Source organism: Hoplias malabaricus, chromosome 6 (assembly GCF_029633855.1).
Source record: "Hoplias malabaricus isolate fHopMal1 chromosome 6, fHopMal1.hap1, whole genome shotgun sequence".
Taxonomy (NCBI): domain Eukaryota; kingdom Metazoa; phylum Chordata; class Actinopteri; order Characiformes; family Erythrinidae; genus Hoplias; species Hoplias malabaricus.
Genome location: NC_089805.1, coordinates 27,835,019 through 27,862,997, shown reverse-complemented (window position 1 = coordinate 27,862,997; position 27,979 = coordinate 27,835,019). Strand labels below are relative to the sequence as shown.

The following is a 27,979-nucleotide window of genomic DNA, read 5'->3' as shown; positions in this document are numbered from 1 at the left end:
TGATGAAAGGGTTCTAACAAAGTATGCAGAGCGACAGATTGACAACAATCTGCAGTTGAACTCCATATGTATGGTCAGAGAAGCTAAGAAAACGGGCAGTGAGTGTAGAATGAAGGAGATGGTCTTAATTTTGTGGCTGGTGGCAGGTTGCAGTGAGTGGGCTGATGTGACTGACTGACTTTTATGAGTCCGCCCACTTCGTGGCTGTGTTTCTCAGACTTGAGTTACTGTGTCAGGTGAAACTTACAAAAACCGTGTCTGCCCTGCGCCCGACGGAGCTCATGCCGAGATTTTAGCGCTTACTACACTCGGGTTTATCTTTGGGAATGTCTGAACGGTGCTGAACTCGGAGACGCGATCTACTAAAGGTAAAACAGTCGTTCTTCTTCTCGAAAGTCCAGATTACGTCTTTACCGTTGACGTTTATGGTAAAGTCAAACCCCGCGAATGTCTTCGAGCTCGCGACGCGCAGGAGTTGTACCTCTGAACTTAGCTTCTCCGACTTGATGTTGTCCGGTTCTAAAGTGTCCTTACTGCAAAAGAGGTGGTGGAAGTTTTGTTTCAATGCTATTTATTGTTTTTGAAGTTGAAAATTGAGGTTGTAGTAAATGAAGTACCTACTTTATGCAGTCCTTTCAAATTTGGGGTACGTTTCAGTCGAGGAGAAAGAAAGAAGGCGAGTTGAAGAAAAGTGCGAAGCGGTTTTAGTAGTTTTCCTGAGTAAACTCTTGGCGGAATTAAGTTTGTCAGCGCTGTGGAAACATTTACATTTACATAAGGATATCATTTTATTTCATGTTTATGAAGAAAGATCCCTAAAAACTCTCCTTACACTAACATTTGTAGTATGCTGTCAAAGGTAGAAACAAGCTCGTCTGTCCGCACGGTTGAGTTTTCATAGGTCTGTATTTTGTTGGGTTTTATTAGTTATAAATCACATACAAAGCTGTCCAACTACTAGCACGTCAATACAAGACAAACGAAAAGACAGTGAAACACACAAAAAAATAAACACTGACACCAAAACCCAAACTCTGGTTCAAATGAATTAATCTTTTGTTTTCAAATTTCATCCTGTTAAGCCCTAGATACATGAATTGGTTCCTGCCCCTGAGGAATTCTCAACCGAAACATGAGCCTGCTCCTAAAACAGGGAAGCATGATGCAGCTTGGTAAATTGTGACATGTTAAGGGGGCAATAAAGCTTAGAAGAATGATTAAATATCTGCTAGCCCTGTGAACTGAATTTATTGCACTTTTCCCGCTCCACTTCTGTGGTAATATGTTTATGACAGTTAACCAATACTCTAACCTCTCAACATAAGGTCTATTTTCTCTAATTGGGGTTTTAGGGTTCTAGATACTGCCCATAGAGACACAAGCAGATGGCATATGCTAAATGGTCTCCATACAAACTAGTTCTTTAAAAAAGAAAACAACAACAACAATAATGTACTGATTAATGATTTGTCCAATAACAAGTTTGTCATTTAAATTGGTAAATTTGAAAATGCACACATTTTATGAGCTTCATGAGGTTTGTGGTTGATGTGGTTCTTTAAGATTCTTTTTTTTTTATTTGTACTGAACCTTTATAAATGTTATGTATGTGACCGTCTGACCCATGTCTGGATTCTGTTATCAACCTGTCCATCTTCTTGTTAGGTGTTGAAAGCAGATCTTTTCTTTGTTGTTTATTAGGAGAGGAAAAAAGGTGCAGAGTGGCACTAAAGCATTAAATTACAAAGCTTTAGAGCGGCACATTAAGCATTAAAAAGAAAATTTCTGTATTGTATTAGCTAATTGTAGTCATGTATCTGTTTGGATTTGTCCACACAGAAGAGTCCACCACTCCACCTCCTCACCCCAAACTACCTCAAAGCCGAGAATAAAAGACATGTTTCCACTTCCTAGTATTTCTTTTTAAAACATCTTCAAGGCTGTGACGTTTTGTGGTTTCACTGATATGTGCACCCTTCCTGAGAACTGTAGTGGTTTCATTAATATTTGTTCTATCTACTAACATACATTTTGAAATGTTGATTTCCAGATGCAGTCTGATTTGTTGAAATTAAATGAGGGACATTCATATTGTCATATCCAACCATAGGTGTAGGGTTTTTTTCTCTTTTTGTCTCCCACACAGTTGTGAGAGGAGTAAAGAACCCACCCCCCCACCGCAAAATAATTTCTGCTCACAGCATTCTTGTGGTTTTTAACTGTGAGCTATGTTTATTCCAGGCTGTTAGATTTGGCCAAAATGAATGTTTTAAAATCATCTTATTTTAAAAGTATTATAGTTGGTTACTGTAGTGGAATTGCTGGTTCGTCTGCCAGTTTATGCTGGGTGCCCCTCCCATAATCATTGACAGCTACTACATAAACGCTCAGTTCGCAGGCGTGAGGACGCTAACCTCTGGGTTACAGAGCGAGAGCTGGAAAAGAGAGAGTTAAAGAGACTTAGAAATAAAAAGGGTGTGTCTAGATGGGTTTAGTGCACTGTGTATGTACACAGTTAATTCACCAGTGTTAAATGATTACACTAACAGTGTTAATTTAACACTAATAGTGTTGATTTAACATTGGTGAATTTACTGTGTAAGCACTATGGGTTTATTTTCTATGGCATGTGTGTGTTTGTGAGTGCACATGTCTGAGCTGGTCCTCCAGTCTTCAGCCCTGGGCTGAGATCACTCATTAGATTCATCTGTATGTCTTTATATCTTAGCACACACCTGAAGAATGGGGAATGTTGTTTGTGCAGTCACAGCTCCATTCGTTAAAAATATCTAATTGTGAGTTGAATCGAAAGGGCTAACTATAATAATATGACACATTGCTGGCTCATGGAATAAACGCGAAAGGCGAGATATATACTTTGGTTTGTTGCTAACTTGCTAGTTCTGTAGGTCTAGTCAATTCCTCATTACATTGAACTGCACTTTGCTCTGTTTGATCCACTCATACCAGTGCCACACACACTAACACATCACCACCATGTCAGTGTGACTGCAGCACTGAGTATGACCAATCACCCAATCATATATTATTTGCATATATTTGGATTTATTTAGTTATTGTTTTTGTTGTATATTGGAATATTAGCCGATATTACAAATGATCACTTGGTGACTTTTTTATGCTTTTGGATATGCACTGACGCCTGTAAATTGTCTGCAGTGTGGATGTTTTTCATAGTTTCTGCAGAGAACAGTCTCTGGGATTACATTTCAACGTGGTGAAAACTAATTTAAAATATGAGTGACGCTCAGTACACGCACCCACAGAAAGTGGGGTAAAAACACACATGCACACACACACACACACAGCAGGTTAAACGACAGAAAGATACTCTCAAACTCTCAACTCTCAGTGCAGGAGCCCTTATTATATAAAACACATGAAAATAGACAGAGTCATTCAGCATCTGAATTTATTACTGAAACATAATGATAAACAATTACAAACACTTGCTCAAACACACTCCCTCACTCGCTCAGTGCCACTTTATGCCACTCTCTCCCTCGCTCTCCAAAACAAACTACTAATTAGCTTCCCTCTAGAAACCATTCATGCGGAACAAGCAGTAAATCTTTGATAAAAGTATAAATAGACTACCTAATAAACTTAAAGGATAAAATTAAAAAGTACAGAAATGTACAAATACTGAAGAAACAACGTTTCAACAAGGATTTGTTTTGCTTTAATCCAAGGCGGATTTGCTTTAATTACAAAAAGATAAAATCATCGGTTATTATTGGTATTGGCTACTCCAAGGTGCTAAATATCGGTTATCATATCGGCACAAAAAAATTCTAAATTATTGCATCCATAATTCATATCATATTCAAAAGGATGTGCAGCAAGATTTCTGCTCTGCAACCTATAGTAATTAATAATAAATATAAATAAAAAAAGGTTTTTATTTTACGTTTAGTTGCTATTTTTCAGTCTATAGATTGGAATGTTATAAAGACATCAAAGTGCTCTGTTCAGAATTGAAGGCATGTTGGGGGACAACTAGGAAAAATAACACACTAAACATATGACTAAATGATATTGTACATCTAGTTGTATATTTATTGTAATATCTCATGACAAACTGACTAAATTAGCTATTAGGCAATGAGATTTAGTCAGGACTATTCATATATGATGTATTCTGTATAATAACTATATTGCAATCACAGTAATGTATGAGTTTACTTATTATTATCCATCTACAGCTTTGTACTTTTTAAGAAGATTCTTGGCATTGTAATAGTGCTGAAAGATTTAGGGGGAAAATGTAATTGTGATTTGTTTGACCAATATGTTGATTGTGATTTCAAATATTTATTTTTATAAATTAATGTTTAGGATAAATATGGCTTTATTTTTGAATGTTAAATATAAAGTGCCAGACTCTCATTTAGTTGTGGTTTCCTTGTGCACTGCACAATGTGTGGTCACCTCTGATTGAGTTTTTTTTAGACGTTAAATGACCCATTTAGAACTTGTTAATTAATTGCTCTTGACAATGTATTGCATTAAAATTTCAGCTGATGTGATTTGAGAACTACACTCTTACCACAATTTCTATTCTTTCAGACATACATTGGACTGATATATAAATCAGTGTTTGCTGACACTGTGTACTCTTGAAAAGTGTAATGTGCACATGATACTGTGTTAGTGTGCTTATATGTCTGCTTTTTATTTTTTTCACTGGCGCTTTAATCTAGGTTTATAAAATGGAGTTCTCATACTGGCTAATAATGAGTACTGAAACGTTTTATGCATTACCAAAATTTCAACACCTAATTAATCAAAGTTTTTAACATTAATGTGTCAGTAATGTGGATTATTCCTAAACCTAGACAAGTGATAAACAGTTAAAATCCTAAACTCTGCACAATGGTGCTTTTATTATTCTGTAAGCTGTAATCTTTATTTTCTTTTATTTAATATAAAGTATGGAATAACATATTATCCAGGAATCTGTGAATGTGTAGTGAATGTGTCTGTATTATGTTAATAACAAAACCTATAAAGGTTAAAAACCACAGTCCTAGTAATAATCACATTTATTTCTTTAATTTCATTTTTCATTAAACTAATTACTCGTCAATTGGACATAATGAAGAGGCAGGAAAATATGCAGTCTTGATAGAAGAGACTATTACCTGTTTAGGATGTGAGTGGAAATTACTGGAATTAAATAAGGTCTATTATGGTGATTTAATAGCTGTATTATCGTATTATTAGCATGACACAGTTTTTGCCTTTGATGATAGATGTTTATGCAGTGAAATATATTGTCATACGTAAATGATATGTATTATCTGTCTGCTGTATGTGTATTTGTGCTTCTTTATCTTCTAACCTTTTTAAAAACATGCAGCCTATGATGAACGTTTTAAATGAATGAATGATCTAATAAATGTGTGAAATCTTCTCGCTTGAACTTGATCATGTTGCCATCTTGACAGAGCAGTGCATTGCACTCACAGGTATAATCAGTGGTAGTATTTAGGCACCTATGCCCACAGACACAGCCTATGCATGCATGGGGTGCACTTCAGCCAGGCTCTTACGATGTGAGAGCACAGTGGGTAAATGGAAATATCATTTGAATAGCCAGTAGTTTGTCAGACAAGGATCTTCTGTGCATACAGAACAGTTGCCCAATTCTGCACGCTTTTGGACCTCAACTTTGTTTAACAAATTGAACATCATGTCGTGCACTTTTTCAAAAAGTCAAAGAAGAGCACTTTAAAGCACAAATACATTTTGAGATATCTGATAAATACATCCTTATCATGTTTATCCTCATCAGCATTTATGATTAATTTGCTGGTCTGGCAGGAGATGTGCTGAGCAACCAGTTTTGGAATTAGGTTAAATTGCAAGCTTGATTAACTTCAAGAAATTTCTTTGATGTATTGGTTTTCCTCATATTTTCTGTAGATAAAGAGATAAACAGACTCTCTTGCCAACACCCGAAAGGATGTTCTGCTGTTAGAATAATAGGCATATAATAATAATCTTTCGAGACTCTCGATAAGTCTTAAATTGAGAGTTTGTATGTCAAGATGTCAGTTGCTCGCATCATGGCAATTTTTGCAAACTTCTTTATGAGATATCAAAAAATTATCTCAAAACATTTTGTGCTGGTGCTGAATATTCAATAAATCCAGGAACAATCTTGAGGACAATCTTGAGGGCTACACTGCTGCACACTTTAGTGTTTTTCCCTTTCTAATACACTGCTAAAATGATTTGTATAAGCAGATACTAAGCTGTGCAGTACCACATAGCTCCGGGACTGATGTTTAAATATACCTTTTTACAAAGTTCAAAATAAATAAATAAATAAATACATAAACAAACTTAAGCTTTAAGCAAACACAAGTCCTTGTCCTCTGCTGTCCAGAAAAAAGAGTTTGCATTTGGATTGTTTCTGTTTCTTTATCATTTTTTTAAAAAAAAGTAAACCCGAATGCAGATGAGATCATTTAAAGAAGCCAAACTATTCTACCTAGAGATGCTACATTACCATTATTGTGAATGTGAGTTGAAGAAAATTGATTAATGAGGATAAGGGTTTATTAATTTATAAGTTGTGATACCTCATTCAATTTAAATGAGCTGGGATGGAGACTTAAGAAATAATACATTTATAAAAATGTTTTGCATTTTGTTTCGCTTTCTTGAAAACTAGGAAAACAGAGAAAATGCAAAAATATTTTGACATGAATAAACACATATACTGAAGTGCCTGTGCTCATTCTTGAGAAAGGTCTATCTGTTTTGGTTTCAATAACCCAGTGATTGCATCACATCTGGAATTTGCTAGTTCACCTCAAAACAATGCATTTATTGTGTATTTTGACAGAGTTATGTAGTTCTGTCAGCGGTCTGACCTCTTATTAAATTCTTTTGCTGTAATCACAGTCATTTTTCAAATGCTTTATTTGTGATCAAAACCAGGTATTTGTATGTCCATCAGTAAAAGTTAATATAGAATTATCATCAGAGCCATCTACTCTAATAATTATTAGTTTTAACATTAAGGGCCATTTCTGGTTCAGCTTCTTTTAATAATACAAACAAGGGGTGTTCTCTGTTTGATGAGTTCTTATTTTCATAAGCATGTAATTTGACCAGGGGCATTCTAGCTCTGCAAACAAATGTATGCACATGCAATATAGTATATATTTCAAAAGGTCTGGTGTTGAATATGTGACATATTCGTTCATTATTAATGATGTGAAATGTGGGTTGGAATGAGTATTATAATTATCCCAAAATACAGCTTATGGTACATGAAAGAAAGGAAATTGATTTGAGCTTTTTTAGATCAGTATATGCACACGTAGTACATATGGACTGTGTGGTCTGCATGAATGTAGTGTACGGTCATGACTAGGGATGTCATGATACCAGAAATGTACAAGTCGGTACCATCACTAAAATTCCATGATTCTCCATACCAATTTCAATGTTTAATGTTGTTTCTAACACAGTACTCTACCTCTTTAAATGCCAGATGTGTTGGAAGTTGGGGACTTCACCCTGATTGGCTGTAAAGTGAGGCAACCTTTCTCAGACCCCTCCTGTATTTCAATGGTCTCAGTGGGAGAAATTTAAGCTGAAAAAATATGAAAACATATTTATTGTCTTGATTATTGTTGTTGAGCTTATGGCTGTCAAATAAAACTGTTTGAAACATCTCTTTCGCTGCACAGGAGCTGAAACTAAATGCATTGTGCTGAAGTATGGGTCTGTGTTTGTCCCTCCTACTTGGTTGCGCATCACCATATCTTGGCCCCTAATTGGTCTGATTGGACTTGACTGAGGTGTCATTGGTACGCTGAGAGCCTAAGCTACACGGCATCATAATTTAATATAATATAATTTAATACTAATGAACGTTAAGCGCTAGTATGTTTCGTGTGTGAGTCGCTTCTGGCTTCTTGGCACAGCAGCTTGGATTAGTCGTCTGACACACATGCTATATATTTCCATAAGTTACTTTTTTTTCTATCAGTGCAATGGACCTGTTGCTTCTCTTACTGATGCCATTCCTCATGTTGGTGTTGTTTTAGCTTTCTCTGCTTATTAGTATGTAGGCTTATTATGCTGACCTCATGTGATTTAAGAATTCTGTGAGGACTTTGATACATCTGGTACCACAGGAAACAAGAACAATTTCGTTTTCAGAATTTTGGTATCGACTTGGTACTGAAGTATCAATTCTTCTGGCATTTCTAATCATGACCAGTTATTGTAAAACACATGCAGGATTTTCAGCGCTGACAGATTGACTAATATACACTTTTTTGGGATTGTCTTTTGTGTGGCAATCATGTTTTATAATGACAGCTCTCCGAAGCTCTCCCCATGCACTCTTTTCTTTTTCCTTTTATATAACCCACTTTACTTGCTTGTAGAATTATTTAGGTCTAGAATCACAAACAGACACACACACACACTCACAATGACTAATTGCACCAATTGGAGACTTTTAGTTAGTTCAGGCACTATTTTTAGCCCTTATCTCTGTATCTGCACTTTCCTGAGGCAGCTGAAAAGGTTCTCAGCATCACTGGCTCTGAGAGTTGAAACACTAGCTGTAGTAAGGGCTTGGTTCAGGGGCCCACTGAACTGTTTCACGCCGTGTTTCACTTTCACACAAAACAGCTCACCGCAGTTCCTCTGAACTGGTAGGTTGGAGGAGCAGAGCTGCAGCCCATTGGCTGGGGATGCACTGATGGTTGGTGGTTGTTCTAAAATCAGATAGGGTGGCGGGAGCGCGTGGTGAGGACTTCCGCTCTCTTAGTATGATGCTGCTCTCCAGCATGAGTGCGAAACAGTTTCAGGCTCAGTCCCGGGGGAGAGACAAAGAGGAAACTGTAGTGAAAAAGGATCAAATATGTAGGTGTGACTCCCTCACACTGCTGAAAAACAGAGGGAGCAAAAGGGACACAAGAGATACTATATATATATATATATATATATATATATATATATATATATATATATATATATATATATATATATATTATTTATTTATTTTTTTTTTGTATACCTTGTTTAAGGTAGGTTTATACCAAATGATATTGTTTTTAAATGATTGGAATCTGTTGACACTTTTATAACTGTAGGCATGCTTAGTTATTCATTCCTTGAGATACTGTAGATAAAAGCCTTTGCTTGTTAGGCTTGAATGCTCACTGTTTCAGGCTACTTCTGCTGTGCAGCTCTTTAAATTTAAAACCGAGCTGGGCAGATTTCACCTCCGCTTTGCTGCTCTGAGCTTCTCACTTGAAGAGGCGACACTAAACATCTGTTACTGAAATGAGGAAGTGAAGAAACTCTATTAGTCATCCACACCAAAATAAGCTCAGAGGAAACTTGATTTGGGTTGCATTGTAAGTTGGGGGAGGGGACAAATGCGAAATGTTTGTATGCCTGTCCACATTTGAGTGTGTGAGACTCGCATGTGAGTACACACCATGAATGAGTAGGCTGAGTCACGTCCCGTCCAACGCACAAAAAAGACCTCTTGGAGATCACTGACTTAAAGGCATCACATTTGCTCAGTCAAGAGGCTGATGTCTTAGGGGAAAACCCTACTGATGGTTTCCAATCATCCCCCAAACTAGAACAGAGACAAGCCCAATTCTCTCATAACGGGCTGACTATTTAAAGTGAGTGTGACATCTCTAAATTATAAAATTCACTATGATATTTTTCCTTCTTTGCTCATTGTCATAGCGTTAGCTCTCGATTTAGTAGAAGGCTGTCCCAGTGGTTTGGCACTGTACACTCTCAGCGTGCTGGGACTGTGAAGGGGGTGACCCTCTGTACAGCATGCTGTTGCATCTAAATACACTCTTAAAATGAAGATTCCATGCAGCTCAATCCATATGGACTAGCATTAAAATATGTTCATTATATATATATTCATTATATATTCATTAATTTATATTTGTAAATTTAAATGTAGCAATGTTGTAAACTGCCTATAGGGCTGTCCCCGAATACCATTTTTAGAGCTGCAGAGCTTTGGCAGTGATATTGGGCAATGTACGATTTACAGCACAGTTTATGCATGGGTTAACCAGCGCTTTGTGGAGGTACGCTTTATTGGTCTAACTGAAGGTATGAATCTGACAAAATGAATTGTGGTATCTCCACACATTTTTGTAAGTAGTTCAGTTTTTTTAAAGAGAAGATTTTATTGTAGTGTTAGGAGTAGTGTAGGGTGGAGTACATGGAGTAAACGTTTTGTGGTTCATTTTTTTGATAGCCTAACATTGGAAATAATATATAACAAATATGAATAGATGAATATTCATGACCAGCCCTCTAGCCAAATATAGATAATCGGCAAACCATGGATAAAGGTTGACATTTTTTAATAGAAGTATTTCAGAAAGTTTCAAAAGTCCTAGTCAAAATTATTTGATGGATAGGAATATCCAGCTGTTGCCTCCCAGCATTTCTTTTCATACACCATCACCCCGCTGAACTCCACAGTAAACTGATAATAACCATTCCATAGTGTATACATTGGACTTATTTTCACTGGATATTTACACTGTGCACTGTTGCACATATTTATTCTGTACATTAATAGGCTGTAAATCACTATATTCTATATCAACTTGTACAGACTCACTTAAGTATATGTTCATATTACTGTATGTGTAGAGTGTCTCTTATCTTGTTATACCTTATACATATTATCATATATATATATATATATATCACATATTGACTTGACATACACTTAAGTACACATTTATTTCTTGTATTCCTATTTTCTCTTTGCTCTCGCACTAATCTCTCTTTGCACTATGCTACTATTTGCACTTCTTTCACTACTAACTGCAATATGTTGCCTTGTACTTGTACTGAGCAATGACAATAAAGTTGAAATTTCTCTTCTCTCCAGCTCTCGTTGTTTGAGCATTGTTCACCTCACATCTAGTGTGTTTATCTGTTACTATGTTATTAAACCTAAAAGGTTGCATCTGTACTGAATATGTACAGAATTTTTGCTTCCCATTCTTCCCAAACAATGCAGTATAACTGCATCACATTTAAATTAGGTATTACATTACATTTTATAAGTAGTCTAGAGATGATTTAAAGCATGTGGAAAGATGTGCGTAGGTTAAATGCAAATACAGTTCCATTTGTTATATAGAGGAATTAAGCACCTGCGGATTTTGGTATCCACAGGGGCTCCTGGTTCCAGACCCCTGTGTATATGGAGTGATGAATGTATTGTGTTGGTGTCAGAAAACTGTGGTCAAGATCAACCTGTTTGCTTTAATTATCCCTGAGATGTTTCAAATCTCAGTTGGAGTCCAACTTTTGCAGTTGAAATTAATTGGTTTGGAAAGATCCATTTATTCGCCAGCACCTACTCTTTAAAATGAATGGATTGATGGAGAGTAGTAGCCCCAACACTGATTCATTCAGCTGAAGTTTAAGGTAAGGAAGGTGGGGGTTATGAATCTACAGGGGAGGCGTGGAAGAGACTAAATGTCTCTGCAACCTTCACTTGATTCATAGGCTTTATCAAGATTTATGGCAGTGAATGAGGCAGTGATGAGAGAAAACATGCAAAAGTGTCTGCGTGGGCATACGGATGCTATCAGATAAGCTTTCATTTGCAAAGCCACGCAATGCAGCAGGGAGACAATGCAGGGCTTATGTAGCTACAAGTGACCAGACTGTTTCTCAGGGCAGCTTACCACCCAGAAAATACATGCAAAAGAGACAGCCTATGGTGAATCATAATGTTACATTATAGCAGTATGCATTAGTGAGTGCGTTAGGCACCCGTATATGTATTTAATTACTGTATGAGACGTTTTGTAAGCACAGAGGCATTACATTGAAGTCTGGTTTCTGGTGTTGTTGGTGGATGAATGATCTCATCAGGTGCCTGGCCCCCTCTGTGCAGGTAATGCGTAAATGGATTGCCTGTGACAGAGAATGCCATCAGCTCCAGAACCTCTGCTCCAACGGCTGCATTAAATGACTGTTTGATGGATGTCTGAGTAAATGTGTGGAATTTGAGCATTTTCCTCCCACTGCAGATGAGTAATGAGCCTTGTGATTATAATGTAGTGATATGCTTCCATAAAATATAGGCAGATTCTCTGTGCTTACATACAATGAAAACTCCCACAGTACATTCTTACTGACTGTTTCCTTTCAGTTAATTTCTCAGCATGAAGTAACACCAATCACAATCACTGCATAATACCCCATTTATAAATGACGAATCTTGTGCATTGAGTAGTTTGCAGTGAACTTCAAGCATTATGCTAAGGTGACTAATGTAAAAATTACATGTTATTATTGCCACAAGTCACTCTGGATTGATTTTCAGCATTCATCGTAAAAAAGTTTTCCATGAAGACTTATTTCCACAGATTCTGATAAAGGTTTCCTACCCATGTGTGTGTTGTAGCATGTTTAATCTGTAGCCTATAGCTATTCAAATGACTGTTCACCCAGGCCAGACTTGCTGGAAGAACATTAGATGTCTGTTATTCACAGGGCTTTGGTATGTTTAGGAGGGCATGTTGGGGACACAGGGGATACACTTTCTCTCGATACCCTGTTTGCATTTTTATGGCCCTTAACTGAGACAGACTGTTTGCACCATCTGATAGGACACGCTGCGTTTCATTTGCACTCCAACACAATGCATTTTAAATAAAACAGAGACAAAAGATTATTGTTTAAAACACCAGAGCTATTTCAATTTAATCAAAATTGAATGTTACATCATTTAAATATATATTGGAGAGGAAGCCTTGATGGGGTTTATTCATATTCTTGTCATTTGCATATTTTAAACCCCCAGGTTCACCTTATAAATATACATAAACAATAAGCAAAACAAGTGCAGGTAACCTGTTAATTATGCATTTCCATCAGTGCCTTTTTACTGCAATCATGGTATATACCCTTATAGAACATTTACCTGTGACGTATTCCTTCATATCACCACTGTCTTAACAGAAATGTTGCATATTAATTAATTACATTTAGTATCTTTGCCTTTAATTTTGGAGCACATGGCACTGCACTGTTTTGTGATATTTGACTCACCACATCTGATCCAGACCATCAATTTTTAAGCACTTAATGAGCAGGGAATATTTAAAAATATGGTTTAAAGTGTCTGAAACATCCTAAATGCTATCTAATGAGGCAGTATTCTGAGGAATGAAGTTGCCAAGTCGTTCTCGATTCTAATATTTGTGTAAAATGCTGCCTTCATGTCAAAACACTTCTGAGGTACTGACCCAGGAGACAGCAAGGCATGTAGTGTACTTCATTCTGTTTCAAACGCAGGCTTTGCAGAGTTCTGAACAGCCAGGGGCTGGTTTAGAACACACCGATCTAATAGACGTAATAAATAATAACATATAGTTAATGGACAGAAATGCAGTGGATGTTTGCATCCCTTTCACATAAAAGAACATCATGTTGTTAAGAACATTGCTTCTGTCTTGTGTTTTTTGAAAAAGGCCTATAAACAACATAGTAAATGCCTGAATGATGCCATTGAAAGATATGCTTGGAGGGCTTTGGGCTATCTCTCTCTCTCTCTGAGACCTCAGACAGAGACTTAAAGATATGTATTTTTTTTAATGCAGGCCTCATCAGACATGGAGAATGGAGGGTCTGAAAACCTCTTGGATGACGAGGAGGCTCTGTGGGCCAATGCTGAGAAGAACCGGTACATTCTGTGCCGCTACATTAACCCCGGCAGGCTGACCTCTTATCTCAGGCAGTGCAAGGTCATTGACGAGCAGGATGAGGACGAGGTGCTAAACTCCATGCTGCTTGAGACAAAGTCTAATCGTGCAGGTACTGTGTATATGTGTGTGGATGTGGGTTTCTGTGTGTCTTTGCATATTTGACTGTTTCTGCATGTGTTGTGTTTCAGTTCAGTACAAATGGGTGACTGTTGTTTCACATCCTCTAGTTCATCCAGAATATCTCTTTGTATGTGTGTACAATTTACATAGGCAGACTCTAACACATGCGCACTAGCTCAGCACACCCATTCTAAGCTGCAGTGACAGAAAGACTAAACACTATGGAATATGAAAATGCAAATTTGGTGCAGAAAACATTTACATGCAAATCGCGCCATCAATCAGTTACTCAGTCGCCACATCTCTCTCTATGTTGTTTCCAGTTGTGTAATATGATGATGAATGGAGGCTTTTAATCCCACGAGTTGCTGCTGCACTGCAACTGTTTTTTTTTTCCTTTGCCTGTGGACTCTCTCCTGATCCACAGTATCATTTTTCAACTTACGTTTGACCATGAACAAACTGGAAGATTTTAACCAAGGAGTTTAACCAAGTCTGTTCTGTTTATTTGTCACAAAGAATCACATCACTACAGTTGTTTAGTTCTAATCCTATGTGTACAGCTCCCTAATGACTTTACTCTCTTCTGCTAGGGTTTGTTGGTACATTCCAGATATTTTCTAGTCTTGTTGTGCTGTTCAGCGTGCTCTAATTCTGTTGTTTATACCATGTCCAAATCCATTTTATGCTTAAAGGACAATGAAATCACCAAGAAGTATTTGTTGCAGGTCGACTGTTGGACATTCTGCACACCAAAGGCCAGAGAGGCTATGTAGTATTTCTGGAGAGCTTGGAGTTATACTACCCTGACCTATACAAAATGGTCACGGGAAAGGAACCAACTCGCAGGTGCTCTTCTATAGTAGGTGAGTCACTTATAAGTGTGTAATACTCTGGTGTGCGCAAATCAGAGCCCACCCATATATTTCTCCAAATAACAGATATATGATAACACATTTACATGCGTGGATTATCTTTGCTTTGAGGTCTGTTCAAACAAAGTAAGTGATACTCCAGAGTTAAAAGCTGGAGAGAAGATATCACTCCTAACATACAAGCAAGAACAACTGGGCCACCAAACTGTCAATATCAGATTAACAGAATTTAAAGCTGCCAAATATGGAGCTTGAAGTGTAGTGGTCAAGACATCATAACTGAGTTGAGACTCTAGATAATAATGAACAAACAATACTAAAGAACTACAGGTAATTTTAGAACAATGTATGGCCAACCTAGTAGGGCTGGCTCAGAATATTCGACTATTAGGATATTTGTTCGTTGGATAGGAATTAGTTTTATAATTGAGTTTCGGGTTTTCGTCATTTTTTTGGGGATAAATATATGGCTATCGACTCTAAACTCCAAACGTATTCAGCCTTGTCAACATAAAAGTCTTGAACAAAGCCTAAAACAGCCTAACATGCGACAGCAACCTGCTTGCAACGAAGCATGGCAAAGCTACAGTTCATTTTATCAGCTTTACACATCAAATAAGAACATCTTCATGAAGCTCTGGTTTATTCATGTACATTCTGTGCACTTAGTGGTACCGTGTATGCACAAGTTACTGAACAACTCAGCGAGTGGAGCCATGCTGGGAGCCACAGTGCAGCCTTAATTTTAAAGCAGGCACTGAGCACTGATTTTCTGAATAGTAGGGCTGGCCCCAAGTAGTTGGGTAATCAGATCTTTATTCATTGGGTTCATTTTTATTGGATAAACGTGTCTGTCGATAAAGGCAATGCTCCACTCAACCCACATTCAGGCTCTCCAGCATTAAAAACAGTGCTCTCCCCACTCCACCCATATTTAGGCTCATCAAATTAAAAGTCTTTGTGGAAATTAAACCTAAATCTCAGTCATATAAAATAGCCTAACATCCTAAAACAACAAACTTACAATGATGCAAGGTGACACCACAGTTTATTTTGTCAGCTTTGTGCCTTAAATGAGAGCACCTTCGCAATAATTAGTGACCTCATAGCATCACATTTGCATAATGCTATATTATACATGATGGAAGCCTTCTAGATTTTGTAGGATTTATTTATTGGAGCTGATGTTAATTTTCTGCTGTGAATTTGCTTTGATTTTCCTACTTTCACTGTGTAATGTTAGTGGTGTCAGACTGTCTCTTATCAGACTTAACCTTATATCCATTCATAGTGGAGGAGGGGCATGAAGGTTTGACACAGTTCCTGATGAATGAGGTGATGAAGTTGCAGCAGCAGGCTAAGGCCAAAGATGTTCAGCGTGTGGATATCATGGCCAAGAACCGGACACTGGAGGATGAGCACAAGAAGTTGCGGTTGGCCAATCAGGAGCTGCGCACTTTCCAAGACCGTTATAGCAAGATGAAAGAGGAGCGCAACAACTGCAATGATGAACTCATCAAGGTGAAGGATGAGAACTATCAGTTGGCCATGCGTTATGCTCAACTCAGTGAGGAGAAGAACATGGCCATTATGAGGAGCCGAGACCTCCAACTCGAGGTGAGAAGGCATGAAGGGTCACACTCAAATTCAAAATATGTCTTCTTGATGTATCTTTGTATAACCTGGTCAAGTATAGTCTCACATTGCCAGACTTTCTAGGGAGAGTCTGGTACATTTTGCCACTTTTTTTGCAAAGAACCGACTACTAGAAATTAGGAAAAGAAATTAGACTGACACACAAAAGGGCCAATCACAAGCCTGCTGTTTTGGCATGACGTGTAGAAGGAGGCAAATAGCCAATCATAATGCAACTGGCAGAATCCTGACAGCGAGGCAAGCTTAACACACTAAAAGTACCAGACTCCGCCAGCTTGTGGGTGGATTGTCTGTGGCTGAGACTAGGTCAAGTATCACAGTGTGATCGTTTTTCTGAATCCTGTGCTTCTATGTTATTTACCAGTGCACTTCAGATTGTGTAAAAATTATGCTTTTTAGGATTTTAAAACACACCTTACATTGCGTCCATGATTTGCTGCCCCCTCAGATTGACCAGCTGAAGCACAAGTTGAACAAGGTGGAGGAAGAATGTAAAATGGAAAGGCGACAGTCCCTAAAACTGAAGAACGATATTGAGAACCGGCCTCGAAAAGAGCAGATCTTTGAGCTTGAAAGAGAAAATGAAGTCTTGAAGATCAAACTTCAGGAGCTGCAGTCTGTCATACAGGTCATTTTTTATAACATTTACATGAAGATGAACAATAAAGAAAAAGTTGTCAAACAATAACAGCACTGAAAGAATGTGGAATTATTTCAGAAGAATTGTTTTACACTTTCTCATAATATTAATCTGTAACTGAACATTTTCTTTTGGAATTTTCATTTGTTTGCAGCCTGGGCCATTGACTGACTCAGACAAGGCCCTGCGGGACATTCTGGAACATGACCGTCAAGAGGCCCTAGAGGATCGGCAAGAGCTGGTCAACAGACTTTACAACCTGCATGAAGAAGTGCGACAAGCTGAGGAACTCAGGGACAAGGTTAGGGACAAGGGTTTTTTTAACTCTCTGTCAGTTCATTTCTGTTGTTTCCTTCTCACTTTTGATGGCTTGTAGCTACTCTGGTTGTTATTGTGTCATATCCTGTGGATTGTTTATGACTCCACTTGGCAGCATCCTGAATAGAATGAGATCTTCTCCTCACTTGGTGTTAGATAAATCATGCCATAAAACTTATAAGTAGCTCAGGCTGACAGTGTACAAATAGGCAAAGACTATTTCTCTTGTCACAATCGAACACAGTATGATCGAGTCTGATGAAGACTATCTGTTCAAAGAGGGTTCATCTGCAATGTGCTACATTTGTAATTAGCAGTGCCTTTGGTTGGTATCTGTAAAGTGTCAAAATTCAAGTGAAGAGAGGAACTTCTTTTAGATTGAAATAGCACTGAGCTCTTCTCACATATTCTCTTCTTGACTAGGAGACTCAAAAAAAGATAAAAGTGTAAGTTTAATGTGTGAAGCCACTTGAGGCAGTTCTTCTATGAAGGTGGAAGATGTCAGCGCCGCAGTGCTACTTTCTGCATTATACAAATCTCATTTGTGCAGATCTCCTCTGTGCCCTGGGTCAATGACATTAGAAATGTTTGCTCTCATCCACAGTACCTCGAGGAGAAAGAGGACCTTGAGCTGAAGTGTTCTACTCTAGTGAAGGATTGTGAAATGTATAAGAATCGAATGAATACCATCATGGTCCAGCTGGAGGAGGTGGAACGTGAACGGGACCAGGTTAATAGCAGTTGTTTTGATATTTCCTTTTAGAACCATTTGAATAATGACAGTTGGAAGCATAATATGTGTTGCTGTGTTTCTCAGGCATTTAGGTCAAGAGATGAAGCTCAGAATCAGGTGTCTCAGTGCCTGATTGACAAAGACAAGTACCGCAAGCAGATACGGGAGCTGGAGGAAAAGAGCGATGAGCTGAAAATTGTGATTGTGCGCAAAGAAGCAAAGATAGTCACTTTGGAGTCAAAACTTAGGCGTCTATCCAAGGAACATGGATTTGATATGTCCCAGGTGTGAAATTTAGACTTTATACAGTTTACCTTTAAAATGAACAAAATTTTCCACATAAAACCAGACTATTTCAGGCCTTGAGATTATGCTGAGTCTGAATCTAATGCTACAACAAACTTCAGTGATTTAACACCACCCACAATGATAGTTATAGCAACGTGACATAACCCATTATTTGTTTTTTTACAGAGTTTGCCTCGAGATATTCCTCATACAATTATATTTCAGCACTTTGAGAATCAAGATACCAAGTTGGAAGGGCCATCCGAAGACTCTGGAGAGGAGACCCAAGAAGACATGTTTCTTCCTGCCACTCGATTTAAACGCAGACCAAACCTTAAAGGGGTAAGCCTTAGTGAAATATGATTATTACTAATACTGCCACTTTTTTCAACCTCGCTCTGGACAAGGATTTTGTGTTTTTGACACAGTTCCCATACCCTCCTCAGATAAGAGCGAAATCACCAATATCGCCACCTAAATCTTTGGAGTTTCAAGGTAGGGTTGTGTTTTATCTTCAGCAGTCTTGCATGTCAAAGTGAGAGAAGCAAAGAACCACACCAACTTCCTTTGACTTCCTTTTCTCTGTTTTTATTTTAGCTGCGCCACTTACCAATGGGGACCTGTCAGATGCTGCAAACGCTGATGGCTCATCTGTGATAGTGAACTCCCCCTTTAGTGTAAGGCTTTCTGATTTACATAAAAGAATATTCGGCTATGCTCTTGTTTAGCAAGTTCCTTTTGAGTTAGTCCTCAGAACATAGTTTTATTTAATTGTCTATATTTAAAGTGTGGATTTCCCAACTGTACTCTTTACCTGTTTCTTTGCAGCCTCGATACCGGAATGACAGCATCATGTCCACAGCTGCTGAGCCTCCAGAAAAATCTTCTATTCTCAGGAGGACTAAAGAAGGAGACCAGGAGTTTTTGCCCAGATGGTATGCAATAGTACTGCACTATGTTTGGAGTGTGGATTAAAACACAAAAAATGCCTGAAGTGAATATGTAATCAGACCATTTTAACCTTGCTTTTCCATTTCAGCATTGACTCAGTGGAGTATGATAGTGGAGACAACATGGACTTAGGTAAACAGATATGTCACATTGGGCCAGTCTAAATTCATATTGATAACTGTCATCGTTCAGAGTATTACTATACTGACTGCTGTTTTCTTTTCCATTCTGGTCCAGATGATACAGACACAGTCTCCTATGGCCCACCATCCATCCACTCCTCCTCATCGTCTCATCAGTCTGAGGGCATGGACTCGTATGACTTGGAGCAAGTCAACAACATCTTCCGGAAATTTTCACTGGACAGGTATTCCATTATGATTCTGCCTGTTCTTTTCCATACTTCATATTGTTTTTTCATCACCTGCACATGTACATATACATGTATATACATCGATATCTGTTTGCAAGATCCATGCTTTATTTACTGGATTAGTAAATATCTACTGAATGCTAATTTTCTACTGGTACACTACATAAAATGATTGGGTTTTAGTTTGGTGATTAGTGACCTGACTGTCTTACAAGTTTATTTTTATTCTAAGCAATTAGTGAAAAGAAGAACGTGTTCCAATTATTTTTTCGTGTTCAACAAAAAACATTATGCAATTTCATATCTCTGTTTCCTCTTTTTTGACCTATTTTCAGACCCTTTCGTCCCTCCCTCACATCTTGTGCCCGCTCCAGTACCTTGCGTCCAGTGCAAGAAATCTCTCTCTCTGGAGACTCTCTGCTCTCAGACATTACTCTTGTTGGGGGCAATGACAGTGGCATATTTGTGTCCTCTGTCTCTCCAGGCTCCAACGCAGAGAAGGCTGGCTTGACAGTGGGACACCACCTCTTAATGGTGATTTAGCGCCTTATGATAGTCATGGCATGATCCAAATGCTATATTACCAGCCATTTTTTGCCTCTTGCCTTTCATTTTCTCAGGTACATTATAATGTTTTTTTCCCTTTTGCGTAGCTAAACGGCTGTATCCGGGGGGAGGCACAAAGCGTACCTCTGGACACATGCACTCAAGAAGAAGCTCATTGGACATTACAGAGATGTACTGGGCAAGTTCAGCTCCACTACAGATGTAACTTTGATGGTGAGTCTGGCCACCTGATGTGCAGGTCTTGTTCTCAGAGCATCGCAGATGGTTAGAGTGGGTGGTTGTACTTCATGGCTGCTTTGACGTTAGACTTACAAGTTATTCTTGTTTAGCAATACTTACTAAAAGTAATTATTTACATAATGGGTTATTTAGTAATTTCTTTTATGTTCCTTTTCATTTCTAAAGACTGGAGAATCAGCACTTCAGAAGATGTATTCAGTGAAAAAATGACAAAAATATGGCATCAAACTGACAGTAACATTTCATCCAATTCAAATAACTAAATCATGAAAATCTCTTCTTTCACCTATGGACATAAATGTGATCCTAAATGAAAGATTTGTATCTGCACATTTAACAGAATTTCTTTACTTTTCTTTACTTACTGCTGTAAGTGTGAAATATGCACAACAAAGGCATAATATATTTTTATTACCATTGGAGATAGCTGCAAGGGCTAAAAATGGAGAAATCCCAACCTGCTTGTGGTCCATATATACTATGTTTACAGATTAAAGAGAAAGCTGTATTTTGATTAGTTCTGCAGTTGACTGTTTGGATTTTTGTTGTCATGCGCTTAATGTCTGTGCAAATATCTGCTGGGAGCTATGGTTGTTAATGCGCAGTTCCACTATCTTTGATTTTATCAGCACAGTATTCCCCAGGGTTGCCCACACCTGACTGTCTGCTTGTGATGGTTGGCATGTGACTAGAGCCTCAGTGGCAGGAGCAACAGTGATGCAGTGGCTTCCATTTCCAGGTGTTGCTTGTGGATTTTGTGGAGTGACGACTTCTTTTGTATTCAGGTTACCGACGGCTGCAGAAGGACATAGATGAGGGCAGAGTGATGTCTGGTGATTCATTTTACATCCGGGTCAACCTAAACATTTTGGGGCAGTTGGATAGCTGTTCCTTGAATGTGCGCTGTGATGAGGTGCTCCATGTGTTGGACACCAGGTTCCAGGGCAAGTGTGAATGGCTTTGTGCACGTGTAGACTCCTTCACAGATAAGGACCTGGACAGCGGGACTATACCAAGTTACAGCAGGTAATTTTCTTGATGATAACATACTACATTAGAATGTGAAATTGAATAAAAATAAAACTATGCCTCATGCGCTCTGTTTCAAGAGAGTAAAGTTTTTTCTTCCTTGTTTTGATTGTTGCTGAAAGAAGTTCTTTGTTTATTGTCTTCTGAGAAGCAAAGAGCAATGTATGTTGTGCCTCCTATGACTGGAGGATACAGTGTGAACTGATGGTCATCTACTCCTCAGGGCCCAACAGCTCCTTCTGGTGAAGATCCAGAAATTGATGTGTCGTGGCGGCAGAGAGGAGGCTGAGAATATACGGGGACTCAGGGTTAGTTCAGTTTGAACCCAGCAGATGTTCCAGAAAAAATTCTTGATTACTTACATTTTTGCAAAGGCAGCATAACAAAATGCAGCCAAGCATGAACTCCACAGAAGACAGATTGACTGAGATTCACCTTCTTTCATTTATGTCCTCAGAACACTTTGCAGCCTGAGGAGTCAACTCCATTATCAGACCCCAAATCTAGCCCACGCCTCTCTAGAGCAAGCATCTTCATATGTCAGATTCTCCAGGTAACTGCCCTGAATAACACTCACCTAAATAATAGATAACAACAGACAGTAGGGTTGAGAAGGACTATGGACTGTGGATTGCTGAGATTAAGATATTTTCTTGATGTCAGTTTGTCAGCAGGGCTGATAACAAGTACAAGAGGATGGACAGCAACGATCGTGTCCGCATTGTCAGTGGAGGCAGTTCATCGTCTCTTCCCAGAGGAGGCTTTGAAACCATGAAGCCTGAAGGTAAGAAAGGTGACCCTTGTTTGGTTAATTTCTTTCTCACTTCTGTCTGAAAGCTCATATAATAGCTTTCTGAAGTTAGACTGCTCTGGATTCTGTCTTGTACTTTTGCTTAGACGAGCATTTAGGATCTGAGTTGTAGTTGACGGTTACAGTTTGGCTGAAGGAAGACTGGCTAAAAAGATTAATATTATAAGACAATATTGGGTACAGTAAGTCCTCTACATATGAACCCTAAACTTGCGAATATACAAAGATGTAAATGTCTGAGTCCATTTCTTTACATTTTTTTTAAAATAAAGACCTTCATGAGGCAATGCATTTTTACCGTCTCATGTGTGATGAAAAACGGAGAGCTCCTACCCAGACATCACTGGATTAGTTCTTTAAGATGAAGGATAAACATGATAAAAGTGCCATCGACATCAGGTGTTACATATTTCCTGATGACCCATCTTTACTATCTCCTCCTCCTTCCAGTAAATGCTACATGTCATAGACTGATTGCAATGTTGAATGCCAAGCCTAACTTTGTTGGAGTTAAAGACAAGTTGAACTTGCAAAAGAGCTATCAGAACAGAGCTTGGACTAACTAGTCTTTTTATAGCTATTAAAACATTATGATTATTTGCTGAAGCATTTCACTGAGTTGGTCATCATGTGAATGGTTTGTGGTAATGTGTCAGACTCCTCAGATACGGAAAGTGACCTGAACAAGAGTGATCTAAACCTGATCCCATACAGTCTAGTGACTCCGCACCACTGCCCACGCAAACGCCCCGTGCTCTTCTCTCCTAACATTCTTGCCAAGACCATTGTCCAGAAAATCCTCAATTCTGGGGGGGCCATGGAGTTCAACATGTGTAAACCAGGTAAGCAACACTGACGCCAGAGAATGCTGTGGGAAATCACACAAAAGTATTTCTACACTCATTGTCCACTTTATCAGCTCCTCTTGTCAAATAAACCTTTAAACAATATAGTCCATCTGTTGCTCTTCATCTTCTGCTAGCCAACTTTAACTTCAATGGTCAGGACCTCCACAGGACCACCATAGAGCAGGTATTACTTGGGTGGTGGATCATTTTCAACATAGCCGTGGCAGTGTGCTGCCTCTGACTTTATATCTACAACATTTACCAACTTGGTGTGTTTGTCTAATACACTGGCCAGAGTGAAATGATAAAGCAAAGTATTGGAAAACTACAAAGGGCACATATTTTGTAGGGGAGCAGACTAAATGGACAATGTGTGTAGAACAAAGGATGTTATTATCATGTTATGGATGATTGGTGCACAATAACAGTAATAAAAATACACTAAGAATGCTGTTACTGTATGATTATTAATTACACATAGATAAATAGACTTACTGTGAGGCAATGATGGTTATTGAAATATCCTGCTCTGTTTTGTCCTTGTTTTGATTTTTTTTTCTCATGGTGTTTACCTCAAGTGTCCCTGGAATTGTGCTTTTGTGTTTGTTGCCTTCCCTGCCCTTGGCTCTTCCTCTGTACCTTATTTAGCCTGTATATCTGCCCTTGTTCCTCCCTAGGTCCTTATTTGGCATTTCCTCCATCTGTTTCCCTTCTTTAGCGCTCCCGTTTTTTTAAGATCCTCAGGTATTTCTTGCTTTGCTTTGGGTTAAATGTGACCTTTTCAGTTCAGTTCTTGTGAGGCATGGTTTTTGGTTTGAAGATAGTTTTCATGTTCCTTCTTCTCTCTTGTTTCCTATCTCCTGGTTGATTGCAGTTTTTGTGTTTAAGTTTCCCTAAACGTTCTCATAAGCCACTGTGGTATGGTATTTAATTTTTAAATCTTCCTGTACATCAGCAAATAGATTCCATGGTAACTGAACAGCTTAATAGAAATATTCTTCTTGTTTAACTCTATATGGATATAGAGCGCTAGAGTGAATATCCTCCAGGAGCACCCTTAACCACAACAGGGTATGGGTAAAATATCATTTCACAATTTAAGGACCATTTAAGGCCCTTTCTTTGTCAAGTAGTGCTCACTGAGCTACACCATTCTGCTCGATGTTGCAAGCACATGACAGCACATGGCGCATCATGCTCAAATGGTTTCAGGGAACTGTAATATAAATAGAGTAGTGCTTATATAGGATGTTCCCAAGCTATATTGCATTTATAACTTCTATAAAATCTGTGCTAACAGATGTCAGCGACCAGCCAAACAAGAGTACAAAACAACAGAATGTAGTACATGTAGCCCTATGACATTGTAGCATTGTTGGAATTGCCAAATGATCAGACAAGACATGTTTTACTCCACACTCCCACCATTGTAAAAGGTGAAGGTTCAGAGTTAAATAACATAATTTGGGTAAAAATTGACAATATAGAAATATGCATATATTCCTGCATGAAAACTTTTATGTCTATATTTTTAAATCTGTTTGATAAGTCAAGCTGCCTTATGAATAAATATTTTATGATTGTATGGAAACATTTCAAATATATCTTTTGTAAATTCCTATTACATTGAATTTAAAAGCATCATAAATTTATCACAAACATACAGCATTGAAACTGTGCCCTTCAGAATTATTGGCAGCATTAGACTTGTGCTCAAAAAGGTCAAATATTACTAGGAGTATTAGTCAGGTTTTTTTATAGGAATTTCTGCAGGCAGCAGTAAATGTAGCACTGTTATTATTGTATGTTTTGTTTCTTGAATAATTGTATCTCACCAAAAGGTTAGGTTTTCAGTCATATTTTGAGATTCTTTACCAAGAGGGCCACTGATTTGACAATGTATGGAATAGATAAACATTGCAGCAATTAAATATAATTAGAAGTTGCCAATAGCCAATCACAGGCAATAGTCCATTCAGAACAAACAAACAGAAGGGGCTGAGAGAAACTATTCAACATTCATCACATATAAGAGTACAGTTATCCAACAGAAGATAACAGATTGTATCAATTATTAATGGGTGACAAGAGGAACATTATTATTTTTCTGCCTTTCTCACTGAACTGTTTACAAATCGTGTTCAATCACATATATTGTTTATTTGTTACCACTGCAGACATCCTGACAAAAGACGAATTCCTCATGAAACAGAAGATTGAGCCGATCATCCATTTTAAAGAAAAACAAGCCAACACTTTTGAATGTATCACTCCCGAAAACATTGAAGCTGTTGCCTTTAAGGTAAAGAAAGAACCCCAAATCGTTTTGATGAGAGTTCAGTGATGTTTTGTGCTGTCATTTCCTTTTTTTTTCATCATTATTTTTATTTTTTTTTTTTTAAAGTGTATTGTCAGATTTCTGTTCTATGGCAGGGCTCTCAGCAGTGATGTGTCTCATTTAGAAGTGGCACCTCGCTGTAAGAGCCAGGCCTTTTTTTCTTCACCCGGCTCAATGACCCTGTGCTGCCGGGTGACAATTACTGTCCCTCACTGATGCCTAATTCAAAGAGATCCACTCTGATCCTCTGCTCCTGTGAATGAGGCCTGCTCTGTAGTCAGAGGAGTGGCAAGGAAATGTAGACATTAAGTATAAATTGCTTTCTCTGACTGAGAAGGGAGCTCTCTACAGGGATTCTGTTGCCAGTGCGGGCAGAGAGAGAGAGTGCACCAGGCGCCCTCAGAGCCAGCATGCTCTTTGGGATGTTGTCATGTGGTCAGAGGCTTTGTTTTCATGCCCCACTAGCTAATGTGTTCAGGAGATGTGTATATTTTCCACTGAGAATCACTCCCCTGTGAGAGCAGCACAAAAACCAGAACAGCAGAGAACAAAGCACGAGTACAGAGTCCATAGTTGGGTTGGGGGGGTGGGGGTGCGCGACTGAACCACAACAAACATGGAGCCCACTGGAGGAATTAACAAAGCAGAAGACTGGGTTCAAAGCAAAAAAAAACAAAAACAAAACAACAACATAATAACACATTTAAAGGCTGTGCTTTTCCCCCCTGATATCTATACATTTTTCTCATTAAGACTTGATTTATAATTGGAATGCAAATCAAAATGTGTCCAATTTTACTAAATGCATTTGTTGTTCTACCACAGAATAAACACTGTCTTCTGGTAGCTGATCTGAGCTGTGTAAAAGACTTGCTGAGGAGAGAAATCTACCCCATCATTATATTCATCAAAATCTGCGAGAGGAACATCAAGAAATTAAAGTAAGCAGCCTGCCAAGTCCCCACCCATAATCAGATTTGCACTCATCAAATACATCTCAATTTAGGCTGTCTTGCTCTCCAAGCTTTAGCACATAATCACACCATTCACACTTGTTTTACTCGATGTCTCATTTAGGCTTATTGAGATACAGTATGCCGTATCATTGTAATATGTGACGTTTTGCAGGAGGCTGCCGCTGAAGGTAGACTCAGAGGAGGATTTTCTGAAGATGTGCCGCGCTAAGGAGAAAGAGCTGGAGGCTTTGCCGTGCCTTTATGCCACTGTGGAACCCGACTCCTGGAGCGGTGTGGAGGACCTTCTCAGGGTCACTAAAGAGAAGATCATGGAGGAGCAGAAGAAAACTATTTGGGTGGAACAGGATATGTTGTAGCTGACTTGACGTGATGGTAATGGAGCGGAGAGACGCAGCATGTTATTAGCACTATTAAAGGCATGTTTCTCACTGAAAAACTGCCAGTGTTCCTCGAGCGGCTGGAATACCTGGTATACACCTACCTGTGTATACCTGCCACTGCCATGGGAACAGAAAGTGACTCTGAGGTTACAAGGTATGTGGTAAAAATGTGGTCCAGGAATGTTGTCTGATGTGACAGTTGTCACAAGCAAAAATGGGAGCATTCAGTTCCAGAGATTTTTATCTTTTGTCCTCCAAAAGTGCTGTCCCTGTCAATTCAATATTAATTTGCCCACACTCCATCTGTAATACCCAATAAGCCACAGTCCATTGCACTTTGCTGGATTCCATCCTTTGTGTTCAGCCTGCAAATCCTCACTGCAATTTTTACATATCATCCTGAGTGACAACAAACAAGATTAATGTTTATAATTGTAAATTACATTTGATGCCTTTATCATTTAAAACATTTTTTGTATTTATATTTCTGCCGGGCTGCAGTACACTATGTTTTTTAGTGGGATGTGTACAGATGATATGTGGACAAAGGACTTGTATATGCTAATTGCAGATACTACAAATGTGGTGAAGTACGTAAGGTGAAGAGTAATGTCAGAGGCATGCGGCATTAAGCTGACTGTATGATTATGTGGGGAGTGATCCTGAATAGTTTATATGAATGTGTTTTTGTTCTTTCTCTGTATGTAACTCAGATGACATATGTGTACATAACTTCTGCAATCAAACAATGTTAGAGACTGACTCAAGCTCTGTGAACCATCATTCCAAGAACATTCTATTAGTGCCAATATTTTTGACTTAACTGAATGTATACCTGTACGCTCAAACTATATTTATTGTATAATTAAAAATATATATTTTCTAATACAGTCTAATAGATTCAAATGAGCTAGTGTAGGTTCAATACAATAAACTACTGATTGCACAGAATATTAAACCTATACCAGTGGCTGTGTGAAAATGAATATGAATGTACTTTATATCATCAATGAGAAGACTATGCTGAGTGTTTCATATTAAATGATCTTTTCTA

At 38.4% G+C, this 27,979-nt stretch overlaps 1 protein-coding gene across 2 annotated transcripts; it reads left to right on the top strand.

Moving 5' to 3' along the window:
• The first annotated feature begins 235 nt into the window (after positions 1 to 235).
• On the top strand, positions 236 to 27,979 carry card11 (caspase recruitment domain family, member 11). 2 transcript variants are annotated; one of them, XM_066674242.1, is made up of 24 exons: positions 236 to 368; positions 13,677 to 13,890; positions 14,630 to 14,767; positions 16,068 to 16,393; positions 16,881 to 17,060; positions 17,227 to 17,373; positions 17,995 to 18,120; positions 18,208 to 18,408; positions 18,598 to 18,753; positions 18,858 to 18,906; positions 19,009 to 19,088; positions 19,240 to 19,346; positions 19,451 to 19,494; positions 19,600 to 19,729; positions 20,071 to 20,269; positions 20,389 to 20,515; positions 21,328 to 21,568; positions 21,795 to 21,879; positions 22,029 to 22,124; positions 22,235 to 22,355; positions 23,039 to 23,224; positions 25,408 to 25,532; positions 26,394 to 26,509; positions 26,697 to 27,979. In XM_066674242.1, exons 2-24 carry the CDS (start codon positions 13,689 to 13,691, stop codon positions 26,899 to 26,901), a joined length of 3,387 nt encoding a protein of 1,128 aa, XP_066530339.1. In that variant the 5' UTR covers positions 236 to 368; positions 13,677 to 13,688; the 3' UTR covers positions 26,902 to 27,979. The 2 variants fall into 2 exon arrangements, with proteins under 2 accessions (XP_066530339.1, XP_066530338.1); XM_066674241.1 differs by having other exon boundaries at positions 18,840 to 18,906.